This window comes from Dermacentor variabilis, chromosome 3 (genome assembly GCF_050947875.1).
Source record: "Dermacentor variabilis isolate Ectoservices chromosome 3, ASM5094787v1, whole genome shotgun sequence".
NCBI lineage: Eukaryota > Metazoa > Arthropoda > Arachnida > Ixodida > Ixodidae > Dermacentor > Dermacentor variabilis.
The window spans coordinates 200,333,711-200,349,979 of NC_134570.1; the positions used below are offsets into that span (position 1 = coordinate 200,333,711).

Consider the following 16,269-nt stretch of genomic DNA (forward strand, 5'->3'; position numbering starts at 1 on the left):
AGCCGTCCCGCTTCACGTTTTCTTATTCTTGCTCGCTCCTTTCTGCGACACAACCGTTTTTTAAACGGAGGCGAGCGCCTATCTTCACGCCGCGACTGGAGCAAACTATTACCAGCTTTGGAGCCGCGATAACGGTGGTGTGTGGTCGCGATTGGCGATGGCAAAATATTGCTCGGTGCGTGCTTGTTTTTTCGGGGTTCCATTTTTTTCCCTTATTTTTCTTCTTTTTCACTTCGATGTCGCGTAAGGAGGCTCGCACGATGGACTGGCGCGCGACGTTGTACACAATCCCCCCCCCCCCCCCCCCCCCGGAAAGAGAGACGCTTGCCCGGGTGCTGGGTGCGAGACGTCCAGCGAGAACAAGGGACTCGCCCTACGCGCTGCGAGGGTGCTTGTCCGCGCAAAATGCAATTAGGCGAAAATCGCGCGAGTCGCGCCGTAGATGAGCTCGCGTTAGCGGAGCAAACACAGAGGCTGCACGTTTCTAAGTCCGGAAGGGATTAGTGCGTGCGCCCAGCACGTATGTTTCGGTGATAGCACGGATTCCACGCGTAAGTTACAGCGGCGATAACAACGAAGAAACAAGCGGCGTTCATCCGGAGATATTGTGGAGGGATTTTACTCCTCCGAACCCTAATTAAGCTTATATAAGTAAGAGACGGTATAAGTAAGAGACGACGGAGGCGGACTGAAAGACACGACGGTTTGTTGCCGCGGCGCTGAAGATGGTTTTTTTCTCGACAGCGTTTCCGTTTTGTTCGTTCTTTATGTTTTGCTCGATCCCTCTTCATTTGATTTCAAGAGGCTTGCTTTGAATTCCAACCAATGTCAGACCCATATATCCTCTAAGGGTTGCAGCTAATTCGAGGCACGCATTTCACTGGATGACATAGTGAATTTTTTTACGAGCCGTCATTGTGTTGCAGATTGCAATGGAAGGCTCGTCTAGCGCTGTGATTTCATTCCTTCTCGAACGTTGGTTATGTTACGCTAGTTTGTGTCATGAGGTGTTTCTCCTTCGTGATTGTCTTAAATTAGTTTTATCACAATCTTTTCCTTCTTGCAACATGATTACACGACGTGTCCTACTGCGCGGCAACAGCGTGAAGTTTGTCCTAAAGAGAATAACGCCAGCCGCACTGCACATACAAGACGAATCACGTGGCTTGAGGGTGACTGGCACACGTACGTTAGAATACGAACTGACAGTAAGTTTTCTGTACGAGTTCACACGCCGTCAAAGTTTAGGCGGGTATAAAAACCTTAGCTTTCTGTTTTCCAGAGCAGTGGCAAGCCGAACCACGCGCCTCTTCGCCTTCTCGGACAATCATGCGGCACAATGATTTCCATACATCTTGATTTTACACCGCCACGTAATGAGCCTTGGCACGAGACGGTAACATAACGTGCCATTTCTATCTGTTGTGTACCTCCCTTTGATTATCGTAGCAGAAAAAAAAAAAGAGGCTCCGTTTCACGTTTTACGAAACGGGCGCACGAAGCCGAAGCCGCCCTCGCTGCACGTCATCAGGGTCTGATGAAGTTCTACACTTACGTTCCCCGTTTGGAGGAACGCAAAAAAGAAAAGAAAAAAGACAGAGAGGTGAAGAAAGAGATTGAGGGAGAGAGATAAATGCTTTTCAACTTAAGGAGACATAATCAGGACAATCTACCGGAGTCAAGTGAAAAAAGCGAGACCAAGTTGGGGGCGAATTTCCAAGCATACTCTGACCCAGATCTCTTAGGTAAACTGAAGTAAACCAAGTAGCACGGATCCACGAATTCGTGCGCCACCAGTCGCTCCAGTTGTATGTTATTGTCCCTTAGAGCGGCACCTACGGACACCTTGAACAAACCACCTTTCTATGCCTGCGTTCTTTTTGCTGTTGATTTATTCTTGTTTTTCAGTATGCGTTGGTTCGCCGTCTGTGGACAGATACATTAAATACGTGCATATACGACGAATTCATTCGCTAAAAACTAACTATAATATTAAATTCTTGCTTTCTTTGCACATTGAATGCCACAAATGCTTTTGTAATTAGTTGTTGGGATGAGTATGTTTTCTCAGTGGGGCACTGAGGCGTTGAATATGTTAGTTGAGAAGAAGTAGCTCAAGGCAGGCGTAGACATACATCGTGTGATCGCCTGTGGCATTAGGCGTAAAGCTCAGCTCGTAATCCCTCTTCTTGTACGGCATGACCTCTGGCGCAGCTCCTTACTCTTGCGCGGCTGAAAGACCCTCCGGTCACCTCGCATCAACGTCCTGAGCACGCACATAATACAGCACCAGTCTCTCGCATATTCATAAGTTGGCCCCTCCGAGAACGTTCCATTATTTGCCGCGTTCGCCCCAAAATCTCGTACCAGCATCGCCGCTAGGCGACACACACGTGTCAGCGGGTAGCCGCCTCTCCCTGAGCGTAATTCCCGCTTCCTGCTTTTGGGAGCGCATTCCTGGCACCGGTTCCGACGAAGATTGCGAATAAGAACCCGCACCCGCCTAGAGCGCCCTACCTGTGTAGTACGGTCCGCGCAAGTACCGCAGAACCAATATTAAGCTCCCGGGCCAGCTCGAGAGCCCACTCTTGCAGCGGAGGTGTTGCTCTGATTTGGCGGCACATCGCTTATCGTGAATACTTGGAGGAATGCTTCCTCTGAAAATCGGTCACCTCTGCTGCTCCGTTTTACCGCTAGTGTATATGTTTATTGGCTTTCTTTTTTAGCATTGACGGAGGCTGACAGGTGAACGTGGCGTTAGGAGTGAATATCTTTTGTAAGCGTAATTAGGTGCTACCTTGTAATCACTAAATTTTTTCCCGAACGCTTATAGCCTTGTATCCGACAAGATTAAACCTGCATAGTCAACGACGGGCTTTGAGTGATCCACATTTGAAAAGATGGCGCTTGGAGTCAGATGTTGATTCCCAAGGGGCAGAGCGATGCACCCTCTTGCCAGGCCACTGAGCTGCCCGCCCAAATATGTGCTGCCACAGCAGCAACAGAATCCATACGAACTCCGCCACAGCGCACATAACTCTAGTTCCGACCACGTGACAAGGCGCCCGATGGTTTAAGTGCGGAAACTACCAGAGCTAAGAGCATTGAAGTGCGCACCGTTATGAGACGTTGTTAGGACTTTGCACGCAAGACAGGCGCCCACCTGGGAGCTGGCACACTGGACTAAAAGTGACATCTAGATGTCACGTTTTTCGAGCCTGCTTTTCTTCACACGAGGACACCTAAAGAAAACGAAACAAAAAAGAAAAATTGGTGAGTGCAGTTTTGCTGTAAGTATACGAACAGCAGTAAATATACAGTTCGACCTTCGAGGACCGTCGCTTGTAATTGTTCCGTTTTCTTTGCCACGGTTTAACTCCCTGCCTCGAGATGTCCTATTCGAACGGTGTGTCGACGACGGTGTGTCGTGCGTGTCAGTGTTATGTGTGTGGTTCTGCTTTAGTTATTTTTTTTTCAGCTTTAAGCTTCAGCTATTCCTTATTGTTATCAAGAAATATTGTTTTCTAGATAACCCTACCAGAAAAGAATCGGTAAGTTTTCATTTCTTTTGTAAAGACGTACCTAGTTCTAGACTTCGTTAGATTTGGCGAGGAACTGCTGCCAGTTTCGTTGTATGAACTTAGAAAAGAAAAATTGGACGAGTTGGTACAGGTTGTGCTGTCCGGCGGCTCTGCCATTGTGTCAGCTGCCTGTGACCAACAGGCGCCTAACGAGACGTCCGGGAGCTCAATTTTGGCCGCCAAGTTGAGCGGGAATGTTATTATGAGTAATTCTCTATGGAAACCTCAAGAAATATAAAAGTCGTACATTGCTTACGAAGTTTATTTTAGTCTACGAAATATTGCAGTAAATTGCCGTGTTTAGCGTTCTGCAGCTGCGCAATCTTGGACGCCGCCTAGTGGACGGCCCCGGGTTAATTTTCCCAGGCGGGCATTATAAATTTAACACGCAGAACAGTGAGCGATTTATTTTTTGCATTTTTCTCGTAAAAGAATGCGGCAGCGGACCAAACGCGCTACGTAGTGCTTAGTGGCCGAAGCCCACTTCCTCCGAACCAGTACGACCGGTCTACTTTAGGTTGAGCCTTATGGTGCGCGAAAGAACGATGACACAAAAGGACATCGTACGTACAGGCGCTGTGCACACCACATCTTTCTGTGTCCTCGTCCTTTCCCGTCATGTCATACCAGCTCGCCCAAAACGCTGCGCTACTGTACCACAGGCTGAAATGCAGCTTCGTCGGCGTCGAAACCGAGGACGGTCTACAGGCTTCTGCAGTTTAACGACCCGGGCACATTTGCTTTCGCGTCATGTAGTGGCGCCTCTGGCCCGATCAACAGTTCCACCTATGGCTTGACACTGCAGCCACGCGAGGGGCCAGGGTCGCCCGCTGCATGCCACGCGGGCCCTTGCGCCGCTCACTTTCGAGATCTCCTCGCAAGACAACGAAGTGCCTCCCACGGTCACGTGATTGATGGCTTTCCCTCTGAAGCCGTCTCCTGTTACCGCCCAAGTCAGGACGCATACGGGTCTTGTATGGTGGCTGCCCACAGAAAACCGGAGAGTACAGGTGCTTGCTGCTATTTGGAACAGACCCATCATTCACGTCTCTTAAGACTGTTTTGAGAAAAAAAAAGGAAAGCAAACTGAAAGAATCGCGAAGCGAATGAAAAATTATTTAACAATTGAATTTGCCTCTTTTCTCTACATTAGTCCCTATACGTACTGCAGATTTACCTTCGCAAAAAACAACATATTTCATGAATGCAATAGGCGTGAAAGTACCACACCACGTGGTAGCCTTTCATAAACGTTGCGAGACCTTAAAACAACGCAAAATTTCTTCAAGAAACGACAAAGAAGTTGCGATGCGCTCTGTATGGCCGCATGCCGAATCGTAAAAAGAAAATAAGTGTTAATGCTCCCGGCGCATATCGTGGCGCAACATTTTGCTGCCGTAATACTGATAATAGTTAGGAACAATAGCGTTAAGAAGCGCTTCTGCTTTCTTTCCATCATCCGGCTCTTGGTCGTGACGGCAACTTTTAGTGTTCTGTATTGGCTGCTTCACGGAAAGTGTGAGCGCAAAATCAAACATTGCGGCGTGTTTACGAGCGCGGAACATTTGCAATAATTCTTTGAGCAGCTAAGCAGCAAGTTTCTATCCATGTCTTTAATGTCGTGCCCTGTTCAATGCCTCCACCCCCCCCCCCCCCCACAAGAAAGAAAAGCCGCAATAACTACGTTGCAGAGCACCATGTAATAAACAGTCAATTTTCGCGGTTATAGAGACCAAATCATTCAAATTATAATACCAGGTATTCGCTGTATACTCCTGTACTATACGGAAAAGCGTCATTGGCGACCCAAATTACGCTGTCCTCCGGAGCGCTGCTGTGTCGGGAGAAGCGACGACGACGATTGGAGAGCTTACCGACAACCGCAAAATCGCAGATACATGAGCTAACTACTTCCTCTGTTGTCAGCTGCACATGTCATTGCAAGTAGGATGCCAATTATTTTCTGTCTGCGTGCTCGTCAAAAACATATTAAAGTCACAATATAAAAACAACAATCGCTGAAAGGGCCATTAGAAATCAGGGTCTATACTTAAACACCGCGAAGTATGTATTAAGTGTCAGATCAGTGAGCTCAGCATTTATTTAGTAACTGCGGTAGCATAGCGACCAACGTCATTTTAGACTTGCTGAAATGTTGTTAGTAGAAGTTCAGTTCAATAACTTGACAATGACAGTCGCTAGACGCGAAAGCCAGATTTGTGCGCCTTTCCAGTATATAGTCATATCATTCTTTTAAAGTCGAGGAAGTGCACTGTTCGACGAGTGAATCAAACACTTATAAAATTACGCTTCGCTTAGCAACGGCGTGAGCAAGACTTGTCAAGCGAGTCCGTTTGTTCAGCCACCGGTCCAAGCTAGTACTCGATGCTGCTCGCTAAAACGGATTAAAGAAAAAAGGAAAGCTTAAGCGGATAAGGCGATGTGTCAGCGCTTTCGGTAGCGATTCCTTGTAATCCCAGTCACGAAACGGGAATCTACCCAAAATCTTTTTTCAGCTCAGTTACTCGAGCGCTTCCCTACAGGCGATATTGCGTCGGCACAGCGTCCGGCTGCACTATAGAGCTCCACGACAAGCTTAAGCTGTAACGACCGTCAGTGAAATAAGCGCTAAACTGCATCCATTCTTCTAAAGTAATTTCTTTAATTTTGGCGTCCCGTAGGCGTCCCCCTTAGTGACACTTGGCGCCCTCGTTTTTATTTTGCGGCAAGGCGTTATTGCACGGACGAAGGCAGACATGGAAAATAATGTGACAGTAAATGTTTTTGAGGAAGGCAACACAGCAGAAGCGACCCATGTCCGGGAAGTATAGTTCTAGCGGGACTCTGATGATGAATGTCTTCCTTCCCACGGAGTTCTGTTCCGCTTCGCGACTCTCGCGAGAGCATCACTCCGCTCCCTCTTGCACCCGCCTTCTCTGCTCTGTCGTTCCCACCTTGCACTGCGCAATGGGCGGGGCTCATGAAGAAGTGAAACTGAAGTTGCGAAATTGAAAGTGCCGTCGGCGCTTGACAGGGGCGACAACTTTTTCCGACGATTACGCTCGGGTTGCGCGCGTTCCTTCCTTTCTTCGTTGCCCCCGAGAAATGATTGACGAGCGACATTAGACGGTGTTTTCTGAGGCAAGCTTATCTCTGCTTCGTAAGCAAGCGCGATGTTATAAATGTGCACGATGTGGTTACTGTGCGTGAGGGAAAAAAAAAATAACACGACCTTTCCCGCAGCGGAGTCGAATAAGGCGTGGTTAGGTAGATCCCGTGACTCGGAGGATTGAGGCGGATGATTATTCGAAACTCAGCTCGTTTCTGCTATAGGCGAGCCTAATGTGCATTGCGACGTTAGCGCCTCCTACGTAATAGCTGTGCGGCTGTTATAGTCCAGGGCACGTGGAAAATCGCAAGTCATTTTAATGAAAAAAGAAAGCGTGCACGGAGGAACGGAAACTCATTAAACGTCTCGCATTTTATTGTCCCAGCATGTGGATGTGGGCTTCACCCGTAACCTGGCCACTGTGACGGCGAATAAAGGAGATAATGACGAAAAAAAATAAGAACGAAGCCGGGAATGTCATAACCGCGCCGCTGCAGGTGACACCCCGTGGGCTTTATCGCTGACAGCCGACAACATGTACCTGGCTGCCAGATATACGAGCTCTGTGCGCATAGCAAGAACTACGCGGGGACCCGAGCGCGTTTTTCGTCTTTCTGGCTCAGCATGACGACGCTGTAGCCGGCCCGGTGTAGTTTCGCCAGCGCGGCGGGCGCCATTAGGCCACCCCTGTAGCTTCTTCTTTACCCGTCTTTGATGGTGTCGTAAAGACGTCTTGTCGCCGATCCGGCGACTTCATTTGTCTACGCTGGCGCAGTCACGGGTCGGTGCGCCGCTGTCTTCGCCGCCGGCTAATTCCGGCCCTAACGATCGCCGGGTCGCGGCGCTGCTCGTCGGCTGCTCCCGTCCGCAGGGTGTGCAGCAGCACGCAGAGGTAGCGGCATTTGTGCGGTGCGCTTTCCCTTTCCATCTCTGCGCGTGCGCTTAAACGCGCGGATGTGTCGCTCAAACATGTGCCTGGGAGTGGGCGCGCATAAAACTAGGCGCGGAATCTCGCCATTCGTTTGGCGGGAACATGCGTGTTCTGCGACTTCAGGCAAAAAAGAGCGAAAGTGGTGTATCCCTATGCCGACGTTTTCGCTTCTTTTGCCTGAAGATGCAAAACCAAAATGAGCAAATTTTCATCCCGGGATACTGGGTGAGCGTGTGGATGTGTCGAAGGCGTACGAGTTCTCGCCCAATATTAGCAAGCGTCCGTTTTCACCAGTGCGCGTGTGTATGGGCGTGTGTGCATCTGCTTCGAACCATATATACCTATTAAGTGGTAAGGCTGATCGCTATACGAGAACCATGGAGGGCTACAAATTGCCTCCTCAAAACGCGTTCTTTCTTTGCGGTTTTAACTATACTTGTTGGACGGTTGAGAGAAGACAGAAGCTCTGCTTTCCCTTTTTTGCAAAATTTAATTCGGTTATCTTACACGTCTCGCAAATTCAAGGCGGGGAACAGCAAGCTACGCGTACACACACACACAAAAAAAAAACATGGTGATCCATAAAAGCAGTTCCTACCTTGACGAATACAACTCCTGTTGTCAAAACGCTGGCTTCAGCGACATTCGTTGTTTGACCACTGTTCCGCAAGATTCGTATTTCAAACATGGTGTTTTGCCAAATACTATAACTTATTAGGTGTAATAGTGATGGATAATGCCCAACTGGTGGTCATGGGCACCGGCTTACAATGTGAGCTTGTAGCCTTTGCCGCGTAACACAGCAGAAGTGGAAAACAACACTCACCCATGTCACCCGTGGAACACATGGCCGTTTCGAATTAAAACAGTGGAATAATTTATTTTTGCCCTAATGTGTCTTCTTTTTACATTGCAGAATGTCTATATTTGGCCCCACAAAGCATGTACAAAAAGTTTTTTTGTTGTTTTCTTTTTGGAAGGAACTTAGATGTGTAGGTTAACGGGGAAGTCACCCTTTACGACTAACGAAAGTGTCCAACGTTTTCGGCCCGTTAGGGGATATCCACAGAATGGCGAGGTTTTATGGCTGGCAATTTACGAGATTTCCCTTTGCAAGGTCGGGCACAACTACGGAAGGCTATATCGGAGTGCACAGTACGCACTAAAATAATATATGACCGCAGCCGTTGCAGAGATAAGCACAAAATAATTATCCGACGCCAGGATGTATGGCAAACGTAAGCCGCACAGGAGCGGCAGTGGGAATTAAACCGACAATATTCAGCACTTTCACGTACATGAGCCTTTTTTTTTTCTTTTCTATGCCGCTGACGACCTATTACTGGCAGTCGAGCAATGCAAACAGATTACCCGATATGATCAGTGCATCTATTGCAATCGGTCAGCCTAATTCTAAATTTAACGGCTGTATTTCCGGACTCCGTGCACGACTTCGCCAGGCGTGGACTTTGCACGGACAAAAAGTAGAAAAATGCGTCGAAATAACATTCAGGAGGGCGTTGCAATAATATGGGCCGAATTACTAGAGAGATATAAGGATAGTAACCCCATCGGTCATGAAGCCTCCATGTAGAGACATACCTTACTATTTAGTGGTTCCAGTAGCGATGACAAGAAGCATAATTTTAGGAGGGTCTTTCCTGTGTAGGAACGTCAAGGAGTTGCACTGGGCCAGACAAGAAAAAAGACTAGCTGTAGCCCGGCCCACCATCTTCGTTGTGGCAGGGCCAGTCGCTTTCGATGCGTAAATATTGTAAATCTGCCCTTTTTTTACGTGACCCCGTAACAATATGTTGAACATTGTGCTGAATGTAAGCGTAACCCTCTGTTACCCAAACATAATGTGATGGGTCACTTGAGCACAGAGTATAAATGAATTTAAAGGTAAGTAACGATGTTCAATACAAGGTTTGAACAGACGTTCGACAAGGTGCTGTGTATTCGTGGTCATAATTAGTGTTCTTTTTTTCTTGCGTGAAAAGTTCTTCATCTCAATAATAACTGGTGCGCACATCTGACTCCAACAATAATTTCTGGTTTTTTTCATCCCATATAAATCTAGCATCCCAATAGAATTATTTTAGTAATTGGGAAATCCGGCTTGAACAGACTTGAATATTCCACCTACCGGTCCCTTCCCCCTCCCCTCCTCCTCCTCGCTCCCCCCAAATAAATCAATAAATAAATAAACAATGTTCGCGTCCTGTGTTCAGAAAAAAATGCATAAATTCGGAAGCTAAATGAAATTCGTGACTGAAAGAGTAAGAATATCCTCGAAGGCTCTGACTTGATGCATAATAATTCATCGCGCAAGGTGGAGGATAGTTTATGCAAATGAAAATGGTCCTGCAGCCGAATTCGGTACCAAGCTACAAAGGAAGCCAGTGTGGGTTTCTCGGAAAGAAACCTCCGCAGTTGAGGCAAAACGTGTCCTGTTCGGTGATTGTAACCCACAACTAACGCAGTTCCGGGGAGGTCGTTGCACTATATGAGGTAATCATCGCCCATAGTGAGGGCAAATTAATCTACAATTGAAAGCTCAGAGAAGTTGAATGCGGAAAATCAGTTCGCCTGAATCGTGAAAGGTGTAGGAAAAACCACGCAAGGAAATATTGTCGTCTACCCGAATGTAGCATGAGACTACAGAGGAAACCTCTACGGGTTTCTCGGAATGGTATTCCCTTGTAGCGTCGTGGCATATTCAGGTGGATGATAATCTTCTTTTTTTTTTTAACGATGAATGTGCATCAAGTGAGTTTCCTTTCTGATGCCCAAAAAGAATCAAGGAACGAACGAGTTTCTATTGGCGTCATCGTTCCACGCGATAACCCGATGGCGTGCCGAAAGTAGTTCCTATATTTTGCACGCGACCGAAGAAAAGTGTGCAAAAAGGGAGCGACCGACGCAAGACACTAACGAGACACATTGGCTAGCAAACTATGGACACGTCCCCGGAGGGGAACGGATGGCGAGAATTGTATCGTCGTTTCTGTGTTTATCCTCGTGCTTCAGGTGACGCTTTCGGCGGGAGCAGAACAAGCGGTTATGCTCGCCTTCCCGTTTTTCCACGAAAGATATATTGAGAACGCGCCATACGGTTGGCACCAAACGGGGCATTGTACTACAAGCTTTATTTATAGACCGCGACGTTCATGCTTAACATTATTGTGAATGAGGTGTTTTCGTTTCGAAGAAAGTTTCATTTAAAATAGAGGAACCGGTCCGGTATGCACCGTACCACAGAGCAGTGCTCCCCCCCCCTCCGAATAGGTTTGACATCAAATTATTGCACGCGTGATGTGCTACTTCAGATTGAAATATACCGAAGTTTGCTTCCGTCCGTTTTAATTGCCTGTTCTTTAGGGTTTTTTGTCTGTCCAATTCTTTCTACGTATGCGACAACCGGACGATGAACCACCCAGGTGATATAGTGTAGCAAAAAAAAAAAAAAAATATCGGCTGACATAAAACTGGCGCATGAAAAAAAAAAAAGCAGTGTTTCTACATAACAGAAGAATTTAAAAATGTGTCTCCTCAAGAGAAGCAATTTCCTGGATGGCGTGCTTACTATGAAAATAGAGTTATCTAGGCAGCACTATACCGATTTATGTTCTCTTTTCGTTCTACTTTTTTCTTATGGCTGGCGTTAAGGCCGGGCTTGTAGGCTTAACGAATTTGTACGTTGGTTTCGACTTGGGTCAAGTCAGTGATCCTATCTAGCGAAATAACTATTTGTATTATAAAACATACGCATAAGTAAAGCCTATGTGAAATAGACCATTTCATGGGGTTGTCACATCAGAGTTTGTCCACTCGGCGGAGGGCCTTGCTATTCCGTGAGGTCTACGGGTATGACGTTGGAAACAATGAGCCCGCTAACTGAGCCCTCTGTGTAACGCTGAGTGGAAGTATTTTAGTGTGGAGCACGTCAGCGCTCACGAAAGCGAAGCGCACCTGCGCGAGCCCACAGTGGGGATGTGTGAGGCGTTGTGCACACGCACACGAAGTATTTCGTGATACCTTCGGGACAGCAATGCCCAAATAGGACTGAGCTGTGTGACCTGATTTTCGACCCTTATGATTCACTTTTGCCCCTTTTTGATAGGAAAACACGCGCACAGGATAAGTGGAACGTTGATTTATCGATTCCCGTCCTTCTAAGCACGAGACCACGGCGCAACCTGACGAGTGATAGCTGTGTTCCTGCCGACCTGACAAGTTTGAAACACTTGCCACAAGCGCAGTGCGTCGCGATTTTTCGTTTTTCTCGTAGCGTTGTTCTTAATTTGAAATTAAGTTGTTGATGTCGGCTTCCCCAGAGAGAAGAGGAGAGCAATTATTTAAATGCAAGTAGGTTGAGCAAGCTAGCGTCTTATTCACTACCCTACACGGAGCGAAAAGGAAAGGACGACAGAAAGAGTGAAGGAATGGTGATTGTGCGCACACACGCGTATAAATATTCACTCACGTATAAGTAGTGCAGCCACAATCTCTCGGATAGTCACTGGCGCTTTGGTAGCCTCGTGTATCATATTGGTCTGCGGGGAAAGTCTGAGGACTTTAATCTCCGATCAAAATCTGCCTCCTAAACGGTCGATGAACGCATAGCGTATCTTTGAGGATCGTATAGGTTTGCCAGTGGTGCAGAGATTGTTCCACAATTTCATAACATCTTCAAGAGTGACAGCAGGCGCTGTAGGTCATTTCGATGTGGAGTGAGTTAGCATTCGTGAATGAGACACCCGAACGGTGGCGGCGCGTTAAATGTTTTTCACAACGGGAGGGCCCGGATGGTTGGTCAAGTCGCAAGTCAGGGTCTAGTGAATACAATCGCTAGTTTGTGAAATCCGGCGGATTCCCATGTATACTGCGTCTCACGCAATCTCTTTTGTGATTTGTCTACGTTGTGTTCACGTGAACTGATTTTACGTTCTAGGTGTGACCTGTTCAGTGGGTTTTTTTCTCTTCTACACCTATGTGACATGAATTTGTGTTCACGTTAAGATGATTTCTGTTGTGCACTGTTTTAGTGCATTTATGTCGCCTCACGGTCTGACTTTCTTGGTGCTGTTACGTCTTTTTTTTTTGTTCAGTGCCGGCTTATTATTTCATATTGAGCATGTATTTGTTCTTTGCGAAAATGAGTCGCTGGTGTCATCTAAAGGCTTCAATGTTTCCTATCTATTACGCATATAAAAAAAGAAAAGTGTCACAGTGCGAAGCAATGAGCAAGTGAGTAAAATTTGCCTGCTGCATCGGTTCTCGATCACGGTATTTGGACGTAATAATGTAGCTGGCGCGCCCAGCACGCGTCTTCATCTGGCCTAAATGCAAGGAAAGGTTCCGAAGTCTCACAGTAAACGACGCCGCAGGTGAAGGGGCTCAGAATTGATTCTGACCACCGAAGGCTCTATAGCGTGCATCTAAACCTAAATACACTGGCAGATTTGCATTCCACCTCCGTCGGAATGCGGCTGCTCCAGACCGCAATCGAACGCACGACGTCGGGCTCAGCAGCGGCCCGGACCCGCCTTGGTTCTTGGTTTCAAGAAGGCTCTTCGTAAAACTGCTCCTTAAAGGGACATGCTGCATCTGGTCCAAAAATACTTGTTCGCGGGATACAGCAGTTCAAAGTAATAATACCGCATTGAGCTGGCTCTTACACTGGAAAATAAAAAGGGAAGGCTTTGTGCGCACTCCCCGGCGGCAACGGCTTACGTGCGCTTTGTTTCTTTCGTTTGCAGAGTGTACGCCGGGGTCTGTTCTTCGCCAGCAGCTCAACGACGACCATGAAGCACATCGTGTTCATCACAGCCTGCGTTCTCCTCTTTCTCGCCGCCACCACTGCTGAGGTGAGGCCACTTCGCTCGCAACCAACTTGGCTTTAGAGACCAAGTTCTTTCTGAGGCGAGGCTTTCAGTCGATGTTGCCGGTGTGCCGAAGCCTCAAAGGACAGGTGTTGTTCGGGGAAGCAAAAACGCAAAAAAGAAAACGAAAACGAAGACGAAAAACTGAACTTTGTGGTACTCTCAGAGTAATCCCTGGTAAGTTTTTGGTTTAGTCGGACCTTCAGTTGTCCGACTGCGCCGCAAAGAACATATATAAGAGCGTACTGTAAAGGGCATAAAGATGGGAGCTCCGTGTTTGTGAACCGGAGCCAGCGTGATTATTGTAGCTCCATGGCCGCTCCGAACCCTGCATAGATGTCGCGATAGAGTGATTGATAAGCAATTAGATCGAAAATCGAGATTAGAGAAGATAAATGTCGCAACGGGGCTCAATGCTGGCGCCAGGTCTCGCTGAGCAGCACTAGAATCGCCTGTAATGTCGCATACTCATAGCAACATGCGCAAAGAAACTTGGGAACATTGCCTTGGCTGTAAATTGCTCCATTATTTTTACAGCTGTTGTTTAGAGACGTATTCTGCAGTACTTTTTTTGGATGACAACTATTAGGCGAGAACACAAATTACTCAAGAACATGAAAGACCAAAAGTGGAAACTAGACTCAGTGATCAACTCCGATGCTCTGCACACACACTTCTGCCACTATGACAAAGAGTTAAAATGAGGAGACGTCGTTCTTTGCACTATCGGTATTTTAAGGGAAAGGCCGCGCCAGGTGGGAGCGCCGTCGTCCAAGCCCTAGTTGGTGGCAATATGAAAGTTATGTTGCGCCTCGTTTATCTAGGGCGACTACATTGTCTGCCAGGCGCCTGCTTATTTGTGTGCGGAGCTCGCGGCACAAGACCATCGAATATGTATAGGCTTGCTCAACAAAACGCAAGCCATCGGCAAAAAAAAAAATGTGTTTCTTTTTTCCTTTCCCCTTCTGTCCGTGTTAGTTGGTAACCGTTTATCGGAGATGCCGGGTGCACGCACGTTTACACGAAATTGCGGTTGGCGAAGGCCACGGGCACGCCGCGTCCGCACGAGACCGTCTACGCGTCGACCCCGGTAATCCAGGCATTTAACACGCGCCCGCTCGCGCCTGTTCACAGCATGCGCGCCCATCGACCGTGCCGCAAACAGACGCGCGCTCGTGAGAAAGCGCTGCTCGGCGTAGAATCGCCGCGCGCCGGCGTCACTGCGCCGTCTCTCGGACACTTTTCTCCCCGTCACCACTGTCATCCGTAACCGCGCGAACCTCTGCCAGCCAGCTTCCCGCTGCCTCGTGCAGCCAAGGCCATCGTGACGTGCTTGCGTTCACGGCGACGCACTCCGCCGCTCCCTTTCTCGACCGCACGTGCACCTTGGCACTCGCCGCGCACTCGACTCCGGCGCCGAGTCTGCATGTCCGACTATATCCTGAGTAGTTGGAATAACGGTGAGCGCTGAAAGGAGATGACGCTGCTGAGAGTGGCCCTCTACACACGTCCACACTGCGTATGCCGAATAAACTAGTCAAAGAGATGCACTTTTCTCTGTTCTATAACCATTTTCTCAATTCAAGGCGATGTTAGTGCTTGTAGATGGCGCCCGCTGTGTACTCCTCTTATCCTAATCACCATATGTGCATAAAATAATGAACATTCTTCAAGCAGTGGTAAGTGAAAGAAATTACAATAACTATATTTATAAGTATGACTTTGCAAGGAAATTGGCAGCATATATTAATAATACAATTGCGGTTTTCTAACCTAAATATATATATTTTTTGCCTATACTACACCCGCGCATATGAAAAATGAAACGAGAGTGCTGCGCAAATTTGTGCACGCTGCAGTCAACATAACCGGAAGCTGTGAAGGTGATCACCGCTTGAGAGATAGAATAAAATAGTTTTGTTGCATTGTTAAACTTCTAATTAATGTCTATTTTCACCTCCTAAAGTTCTAGCTGAGACTGACGCGCACTTCGAATGTGTGTACTTCACCCCTCCCATAGACAACAAAGAATTTGTGCGCGGACATTTTTGTTATTTTATGCGAAATTTTGCTTCCATCGGAGGACCAGTGCCTCGTGGGCGTGACACGCACTAATAACAGATATAATAATGTGACGTCAGGTGGGTGGGAGGGTGAGAGTTGATCCAACAATGGGGGCCTCTCTACTGGATCGAGTGATGCAGAGATATCCAGTAATAATTCCATACGCGGTTCGGTCATACAATGAGAACGACAAAATATTTTAAAAAATACATTTGGAATTTCTGCACAGGTAAAACGCTATCAACGAAATCGGAAGTTGCTGGCCATGTATCAGTACGTTGTATGTAGCTGTACGAACTTGAGCAGCTTTATCAGTTCAATCGACGCGTCGGAATAAGCTTCAACACACATAGGTGGTTCCGTTTGTTTTATCTGAACGTGTTACGCTGGGGAAATTAGGTCTAGTTTATTCGGCTCTGCAACCTCATTCTGGGTTTATTGAACCTCTTGTTCGCACAATGTGCTGTTCGGCGATGGATGCAATTACAACGGCTGCGGTATTCGAAGCATGTTTAATTCAGGCAGTGAGGCGGCATCTGGGAAAGTTGCGCGTTAAATGAAAAAGAAACAGAAGTTCAAATAATAAAAAAAGAGAACAGAACATACTAAGATACTGTAAACGTCCAGAAAAAGATTTCCATGCTGGTCCCCCATGGATAGAAGATTTCAGTGTCGTTCCTTAGTGAAGGTTGTTTT

General features: G+C 47.3%; 1 protein-coding gene across 8 annotated transcripts in view; it reads left to right on the forward strand.

The window, feature by feature from the left end:
• Window positions 1–16,269, forward strand: part of LOC142576592 (uncharacterized) — a 130,230-nt gene that overhangs the window by 50,835 nt on the left and 63,126 nt on the right. For all 8 annotated transcript variants that reach the window (XR_012826878.1, XM_075686785.1, XM_075686786.1 and 5 more), the window contains exon 2: window positions 13,387–13,494. Coding sequence is in view for 7 of the 8 variants with exons in the window: in XM_075686782.1 (XP_075542897.1) it covers window positions 13,387–13,494 (108 nt within the window). In the remaining variant the exon portion in view is untranslated. The remainder of the gene's footprint in view (window positions 1–13,386; window positions 13,495–16,269) is intronic.